The 8,849-nt window shown below is 36.4% G+C and overlaps 1 protein-coding gene across 1 annotated transcript in view; it reads left to right on the top strand.

Moving 5' to 3' along the window:
- Positions 1 to 8,849, top strand: part of FOXJ3 (forkhead box J3) — a 138,413-nt gene that overhangs the window by 84,405 nt on the left and 45,159 nt on the right. Inside the window, exon 4 of the mRNA XM_042782919.1 lies at positions 7,138 to 7,239. Coding sequence (XP_042638853.1) covers positions 7,138 to 7,239 — 102 coding nt within the window. The remainder of the gene's footprint in view (positions 1 to 7,137; positions 7,240 to 8,849) is intronic.

The raw sequence follows: 8,849 nt of genomic DNA, 5'->3' as shown, positions 1-8,849 counted from the left end.
CTTTCTTCATTTTGTTTTGATCTTTTTTCTGATTGATAGCTTTCCAAAGATGTATTGAGGTATTTGCCTTCAATCTCACTAATTCTGTCTTCCATTGACTTGATTCTTCCCCTTTGCTCTTTCAATGTGTTATCTATTTCTGAAAATTTAATATTAATCTTCTGTATTTCTGTCTGTAGATTTTGTATCATTTCTAATTTTTCATTTATTTTGTCATTTTGTTCTTGTATTGTGTTTTGAAATTGCTGTAGGGTTTTCTCTGTGTTTTCCTCAATTTTGTCAGTATTTTCCTTGATCTGCCTCCTGATTCATTGAAGGTACCTAAATATAATTCTTTTGAATTCCTTATCACGGAGTTCCAATGTTGCGTCTTCCTCAGGGATGTGTTTTGGGTCTGTATCCTGGTCCTTTGTTTCTCCTGCTTTATCTTGCTTCTTTGTGTGGACTGTTATGCTCTGTTATCTCCAAGGCATTGTGGCGTTTTTGTGTTTATGTTTAATTGGTGATTGTATGTTGGAGTGACTTGCCCATGATTTTTGTTTTCTTTGTATGTTATCTATGTAAGCATGGCACTGTGCTGTGCTCCTCTATTCTCTAGTTGGCAGCACTTATACACTCACCACCTGTGTTCTTTCCAGTTGTCAGCCTCCCATATGTCTCTGCTGTCCTTGGCAAACAGACCCTATTCTTAGGACCCTGGAATTTGAATGAGGATGCTGTGACTTTAAATGCAAAAATGGCCACCACTTACAAAGATTCAAAATTGCTGTGCCCTTTTTCACTTTTAATATCCAAAATGGCCACCGTTTTATGCATTCAAAATGGCTGTGCACTTGGTCACTTTAAATATCCAAAGTGACTGCTGCTTGTAAACAATCAAAATGGCTGCGCCCTCTGGATAGCTGAAAGTCTGCTACTCAGATCGTGTCCTTCCTTGCTGTTTCCCTTCCTGGTCACAGGCCACCAGCACAGTCGTCCTGGTAGCCGTTAGCGACCAGGGCTGATCTTTAGGTCAATTCTTAGGTCCTAACACCACTTAGAAATATTCAGGCTGTTAGTCCCATCAGAGTAGTGACAATCCAGTGCTTTGACCATCTCTGTATTTACCGTTTTCATTCAAGTTTTTTACTAGCTGGTGGTCAATGCACTTCTGTATCCTTCCTTTCAAAGCTCAGGGCTCCAGAATTATCTTCTGTCGATTGGTTTCTCTTTTCTTTGTTGAGAGGGTCTGTGGAGCTCATCTGCCTATTCCACCATCTTACCGGAAGTCTTACCATACTGTTTTTCATAGTGGTTATATCATTTTAAAGTCCCACCACCGGTGTGCAAAGGCTCCAGTCTCTCTACACTCTTGCCAGCATTTGTTATTTTCTGGGTTTTTTTTTTTTTTTTACTTTGCTATTATTGCTGCTGGGAGCTCTGGTAGCATATTGGCTAAGGCACTTGACTGCTAACCAGAAGGCTGGCGGTTCAAACCCACCAGCCACTCCTCGGAAGGAAGGTTGGGCAGTCCTACTTCTGTAGTGATACTGCCTCAGAAACGCAAGGAGGGGTCGCTATGAGTCAGGGCTGACTCGACGGCACATAACAACAACAACAACAACGTTATTGATGCTGGGGTTAGATGATACCTCGTTGTTTTTATTTGCATTTCTCTAATGGCTAATGATGACAAGCATTTCTTTATGAGCTTAGTTGGCCACCTGAATATCTTCTTTAGTGAATTGTTTAGTGAATGTCTTCTGCCTCCCTGCCCCCCCCCCTTTTTGTTTTTCAGGCTGTCTCTGTTGAGAATAATGTTGGCTGTTAGTTTTTGTGCAAACCCTTAGTTATTTTGAGGAATTTCTCTTCTGTTCCTGTTTTGCTGAGCATTTTTAGCAAGAATGAATGTTGGATTTTGTCAGTTGCTGCTTTTGCCTCAATTGATAGCGATGATGTGGTTTTATCCCTTTGTTTTATTTATGTTGTGGGTTATGTTGATTGTTTTTCAAATGTTGGACCATCTTTTAGTACTTGGTATGAATAATGCTGGGTCATGATACTTTTTTTTTTTTTTAAAGTTTGTGGTAGATTCTATTGGCTAGAATTTTGTTAGAAATTTTGTGTCAGTGTTTATGAGGGATATTGGTCTGTAATTTTTTTTTTTAGTGATGTCTCTGCCTGGTTTTGGTATCTGGTTATGCTTGTTTCATAGAAGTAGTTTGGGAATATTTCATCCTTTTCTGTGTTCTAGAATAGTTTGAGAAGAATCGGTGGCAAATCTCTGAACATTTGGTAGAATTCACTAATGAAGATGTCTGGGCCAGGACATTTGTTGGGGGAGGGGATTTTTTTTTTTTTTTAAATAAATGTCCTGTTCAGTTTCACCTTTTATCATGAGTGTTTACATTTTCTACTTCAGATTGTGTTAGTTCGGGCAGGTAGTGAGTGTGTTTATGGAAATTTGTCCATTTTTGGGTTTTCAAATGTGGTGGAGTACAGTTCTTTATACTATTTCTGGTATTACCTTTTTTATTTCAGTAGGTTCTTTTGTGACATAGCCTATTTAATTTCTTATTCTTATTCATTATTCTTTCTCCTTCTTTTCTTTTGTTAAATTTCCAGTATTTTCTCATTTTATTTATTAATTATTTCAAAGGACCAACTTAAAGTCTTGTTGATTTTTTCTTTTGTTTTTCTGTTTCATTTATTTCTGCTGAGATCTTTATTATTTTCTTTATGCTATTGACTGTAGGCCTTTTTGCTGTTCTTTTTCTAATTAATGGAGATTCTGGCTTACAGTGATGATTGTGGTTCTTTTTTGATGTGTGTGTTTATTGCTATAAATGGTACTCTGAGGACTGCTTTTGCTGTGTCCCAAATATTATGGTAAGTTGTGTTTTCATTTGATTAAGGAATTTTTTATTCTTCTGTTACCCAGTAGTTTTAAATTGGGGTGTTACTCGGTTTTTCTTTTTTTTTTTTCCCCCATGATCTTTCTATTGTTGAATCCTAATTTTATTGCATTTTGATGTGAGAAGATGCTTTGTAGTATTTCAGTGTTTTTAAATTTTTTGAGGCCTGCTTTGTGGCCTGACATATGGTCTATTCTGGAGAATGTTCCATGTGCACTGGAAAAGAGTGGATATTGTCTTTTTTTGGGTGGAGTGTTCTTCACCCAACAAAAGTGTCTGTGAGGTCTAGTTGGTTGGTTATGTTTTTAGATCTACCATATCTTTGTTGAGGTTCTTTCTAGTTCTGTCTTTTAGCAAAAGTGGTTTATTAAAGTCTCCTACTATTGTAGAGTTGTCTATTTTTGTTAAAGTTTGATTTATGTATTTTGGGGCTTTTTCATCGGGTATACAGATAAATGTTATGGTTATATTGTTGGATTGACCTTTTAATCATTGAATACTATACTTCCTTGTCTTTTTTGCTGTTTTTTCCCTTAATGTCTATTTTATTAGAGAATAATATTGCCACTCCTGCTCTGGTCCGGTTGCCTTTTGCATAATATATGTTTTTCCATCCTTTTAACTTTTAAGTAATTTTTGTCTTTGTGTGTAAAGTGTGTATCTTGTAGACAGCATATTGATGGGTCATGTTTTCTTATGCCTTCTGCTATTCTCTGTCTCTTGACTGGTGCATTTATTCCATTTACATTGAGTGTAATTATTAGTAGGTATGAATTTTCTGCTGCCATTTTGCTGTAGTTTTAGTTTGTGTGTTGTTTTGATGGTTTCTGTGCTAAGTTCATTTTGTATAATTTTCTTATTTCCTTTGTTATTGTTTTAGTATTTACTGAGACTTTATCATTTTCTTATTTTTTATTTTGTTGAGAAGATCAATTAATTTTCTTTGATAAAGAAATTACCCTATAATTTATTACTGTCTTCCCAAGTTTAAAGCAGTCTGTTTTATGTTTAAGGAGCTTTGGTGGTGTAGTGCCTAAGGCACTACTTGACTGCTAACCAGAAGGCTGGCGGTTCAAACCCACCAGCCACTCCTTGGAAGGAAGGTTGGGCAGTCTACTTCAGTAGTGATACTGCTTCGGAAACCCAAGGGAGGGGTAGCTATGAGTCAGATCCAACTCGATGGCAGTGAGTTTGGTTTTTGGTTTGGTGGTATAGTGGATAAGGTATTTTACTGCTACCCAGAAGGTCAGTGGTTGAAACCTACCAGCTGCTCTGTGGAAGATGAACTTCTGTAAAGATTTACAGCCTTGGGAAGCCAATGAGGGTTGCTATGAGTCAGAATTGACACAGTGGCAGTGAGTTTGGTTTTTTTGTTTGGTTCTGTTTATATTGCCTTGACTTCCTTTCCAGTTGAAAGTTCTGTAACAGATACTAGCCAGTTGCTGGGTCCTTTGCCTAGAGTTACCTAAGCAAGTAAAGGTACACCAAGGTGAAGAGCAAATGAAGTGGCTTTTATTAAGTTTGTGCATGAGCTGAGACAGAGGGGAATCCCTCAGATTCCGTTTGCCTCTAGGTCTTTTCCAGGTTTCTTTTATAGCATAAGGATTGGTATCAGAATCATGTTTTAGATAACCATTTCATATGATGATAGGTTAAGCATGTGTTGTAAGGGATACAAAGACACTGTTCTTAGCATGTGTCATTATGTTAAATTTCCATCCAGGGGTGTGATTTTTAATATGCTAATGTCCTCTTTTACCCAGATTCAAGCTGTTCCAGGATCAACAAACCTCCTGAATATTTCTAAAAAGGTACATTTTACTTCTCTTTTCTCACTGGGACAGACTTTGTAAAACTACCATGCATTTTAAGGAAACGCTGTGCCTCATAACTACATCATTTATTCCTTCTTTTTGCTTTATAGCTATCATTTACAAATCGATACCTATGTTGCCTTTTTTGAGTCTTGTAAGTTTATTTTTGATAATTTTATATCTAGATTGATTTCCGGGTTATGTTGTTGTGTGTCTTAATCTCTGGTTCTTGTCTGTCATTGTTGGTTTTCTGTCCAAAGGAATCCCTTTATCATTTCTCATAAGGCTGATCTGATTTTTGCAGATTCCCTTAATTTCTGTTTATCTGGGAATATAATGTTGCCATTGCATTTGAGGGACAATTTTGCTAGATATAAAATTCTTGGTTCATAATTTTTTTCTTTCAGGGTTTTATATCTGTCATCCATTATTGTCTGTATGGTCTCTGCCAAGAAATCAGAGCTTATCTTACTGGTTCTCATTTGTAGGTGACTTCACTTTTCCTGAGCTGCTTTCAGGATTCCTTTTGTGTCTTTGGTTTTAGAAAGTTTGATTATGATAGGTTTTGTTGATTTTCTTTTGGTGTCTATCCTATTAGCAGTTTGTTAAGATTCTTGAATGCATATCTTCTTGCTTTTCACGATATTAAGAAAGTTTTCTTCGAACACATCTTCAACAATTTTCTTGGTGCGTCCCGTCCCCCATCCTGTTTGGAATGCTGATCACATGTAAATTATTCCTCTTCATGGTATCCTATATAATTACTAGACCTGTTTTTTTTATTTCCTGATTGTTCCTCTAACAGATTAGTATTAAGAGCTTTCTTCAATCTCGCTAATTTTCTGTTCCATTTCAGTTGTACTCCTTTGTCTTTCCAATGCATTATCTATTTCTGAAGGTTACTATTAACCTTGATTTCTGTTGTTTTCTATGGTTTCTAATTTTCCATTTATTTGCCAATTTAGTCTTAATATATTTATTTATTTAATTTTTTTTTTACAACAGCATGTAAAAAGTTTAGCATAGCTGCTTACAAAAGTGCCTTGGGAAGAGGGTGCTCTTGGGGAGAAAAACACTTGCATAATGTGCATGTTATTTGCAGAAAAATACAGTGTCTGAGGAAAGAAATTTGTGCTAAGGGATATAATCAATAAATTAATCTTAGAAATTCGTCTCAGTGAAATTGCTATCTCACTCATTCAACAGGAATAATTAAACAAATCTGTTGTCATTGCATTTATTCCAACCCGTATTGACTCTATAGGACAGAGTAGAACTGCCTTTTAGGGTTTGCAAGGCTGTAAATCCTTACAGGAGCAGACTGACAAATCTTTCTCCTGTGAAGCAGCTGGTGGGTTCAAACCGCCAATCTTTAACATCACAGCCAAGCACTTAACCACTGTGTCACAGGGCTCATGCAATATATTCTTTCAGATATCCAGTTTAGGTAGTATGTGGGACAATTATTTTTTGCCAGAGAGGGAATATGCGTGTGAGTAGCATTATAGCCACAAATTATTTATATCCACCCTTCTTTAATTTTCAAGAACAGTAAAGAAATAGAAAATGTCTCTTAGGAGAGGGAACAATATTGGCGCAATCTGTATCCAAAATTTTAAACACAAAACCTTCTATATTGTTTTGACAGCCATGATAATTCTGTGAACAATGCATATCAAGTTTTATTAGTCAGGATAGTGTTTGGTTATTCTAACAGACAAAGGCAGAAAAATAAAAGTACAACTGAGAAATTTAAATCAGAAATACGTTATTTTTTTCTTAGATTAAAAACTGAAGGTGATAGGTTTGTCAGAGGGGTGAAGAGCTCAGTTCCACAATGTCATTCAGATGTCTGGGTTTCTTCTAATCTTGCTTTTATGGGTATTATCTTGAGTTTAGTTAAGTAAGATCTTCACCACTATATCTGTGTTTCAGCCTATAGTAAAAGGGAGAGAGAAAATGAATGACAGGCAATTTCTTTTTAAAGGCATGACCCCAAAGTTGCACGCCTCACTCCTGCTCACATTCTCTTTATACATCTTAATCATTTAGCTAGCACAAATAAGTCTGAAAAAGGTAGATTTTGGCTGGGTGGCGATGAGTTGATAACTACAGAGTTCTCTTACTAAAAGGGAGAGGAAAATGTGTATTAGGGGACCATTCATAGGCTGCAGTACAAGTGTGTCTACAGTTTTTGTCAACTTACTGCATAGCCAGTTAAAAGAGTTGTTAGGGGGTAGCCATATCAATATATTTTGTAATTTCAGGCCAGTAGTATATTAAAATTTAGTAAATAGATCTCAGTATCCATATAAGTTCATTTTTAGAAACAACTGAATGTTGAAGAATTTGATAAAAATCTCCTCAAATTGTATTAAAGTTGCTGGATATATGAGCTAATAATTATTTATTTTGTTCTTGTATTTTAGGCCTCAACTCCATATAGCATAGATTCAGATTCTTTGGGAATGGAGTGTATTATTTCGGGAAGTGCCTCTCCAACTCTGGCAATCAACACTGTGACTAACAAAGTAATTTAATTTTTTTTTAACGCTTTTGAAAATGTCATTGAGTAATACATTTAATTTACATTCATAAGTAAAATAGAGTTCTATATATGGTCGAGTTTTAAGATGATACATTTGACTATGTAGTTAGTACATGTTACGTTGAAAGCGGAATCCATATGTTTTGAGGTATGTACAAATTAGAGAAAAATTCCTAGTTGAAACTGGAAAGTACTTACTGAGAAATTTTAAACTAATTTAAATTGACTCCGTCAGTTCATTAACTATTTAGTAGGATACAGATGTCTCTTCTTTACAAGGTAATTTCTTGATCTCATACCTCAAAACCCTAAAAAGACTCTTGGAAGTACATGAATTAACTCCATTCTGAACATTTATATCTTCTCCTGCTAGATCATGAGGACCTTGCAGTCATACACATCTCACTCATCCTCGTACTTTCTTTCAGTCTTGCTCTTGCCGTCTCCCTCTAGCTTTCACCCATTCTTCTTTGCTGTGTCTTTTACTTGCATTCGCTTTATCTGTCTATCCCACTTTGTCATGCACTCACATAAACATAAACAGAAACACTTAGACATTCAACAATGCCACTAGTATAGTATAATAGGATCTGTTCTTTGATAGATATACAACGAATGATAAACACACGGAAGACAGAATATAATCAGGAGAGTAATATAATTAGATTTACAATTTAGAAAGGAAATTGGTAGCTGAGTGTAGAGTAATAATTCTTCTGAAACACCGATCTATGGAATGCTTCCATCAGAATCATTTAGGAGACTGAGTGTGTTATGTCTGTTTACCTCTCTGTCTGTTTGGTGATGATGGGAATTCCAGGATTCCATTGCAGGAATGTTTCAAATTTGCAAGTAGGGTTACCTATGGTGGACAGGTTTCAGCGGAGCTTCCAGGCTAAGACAGACTTGGAAGAAGGAGAGGGCCATCCACTTCTCAAAGAATTGGCCAGTGTAAACCATATGAATAGCAGTGAAACACTGATGTATTACTGGAAAACTTTATGAATAGCCCTGAAACACTGTGTGATGTAGTGCCGGAAAATGAGCCCCTCAGGTTGGAAGGCACTACAAATACGACTGGAGAAGAGCTGCTTCCTCAGAGTAGAGCCAAACTGATGTGGACAGAGTAAAGCTTTCGGGACTCCCATTTGCTGATTCTAGCATGTCTTAAGATGAGAAGAAACAGCTTCAGACATCCATTACTAATTGAAACATGGAATGTATGAAGTATGAATCTAGGAAAATTGGAAGTTGTCAGAAATGAAATGGAACGCATAAAGATCGATATCCTAGGCATTAATAAACTGAAATGGACTGGTTTTGGCCATTTTGAATCAGACAGCCATATGATCTACTACCCCAGGAATGACAAATTGAAGAGGAATGGTGTGACATTCATCATCACAAAGAATATTTCAAGATCTATCCTGAAGTACAATACTGTCAGTGATAAGATAATATCCATATGCCTACGAGGAAGACCAGTTAATACTTGTTATTGTTGTTGTTATTTGCCATAGAGTCGGCCCCGACTCCTAGCGACCCCTCCTTGGGTTTCCGAGGCAGTTATCACTACGGAAGTAGGATTGCCCA

Source organism: Orycteropus afer, unplaced genomic scaffold (genome assembly GCF_000298275.1).
Source record: "Orycteropus afer afer isolate SDZICR_OR568_19922 unplaced genomic scaffold, OryAfe1.0 scaffold00510, whole genome shotgun sequence".
NCBI classification, from domain to species: Eukaryota; Metazoa; Chordata; class Mammalia; order Tubulidentata; family Orycteropodidae; genus Orycteropus; species Orycteropus afer.
This window is presented reverse-complemented; position numbering and strand designations above follow the sequence as displayed.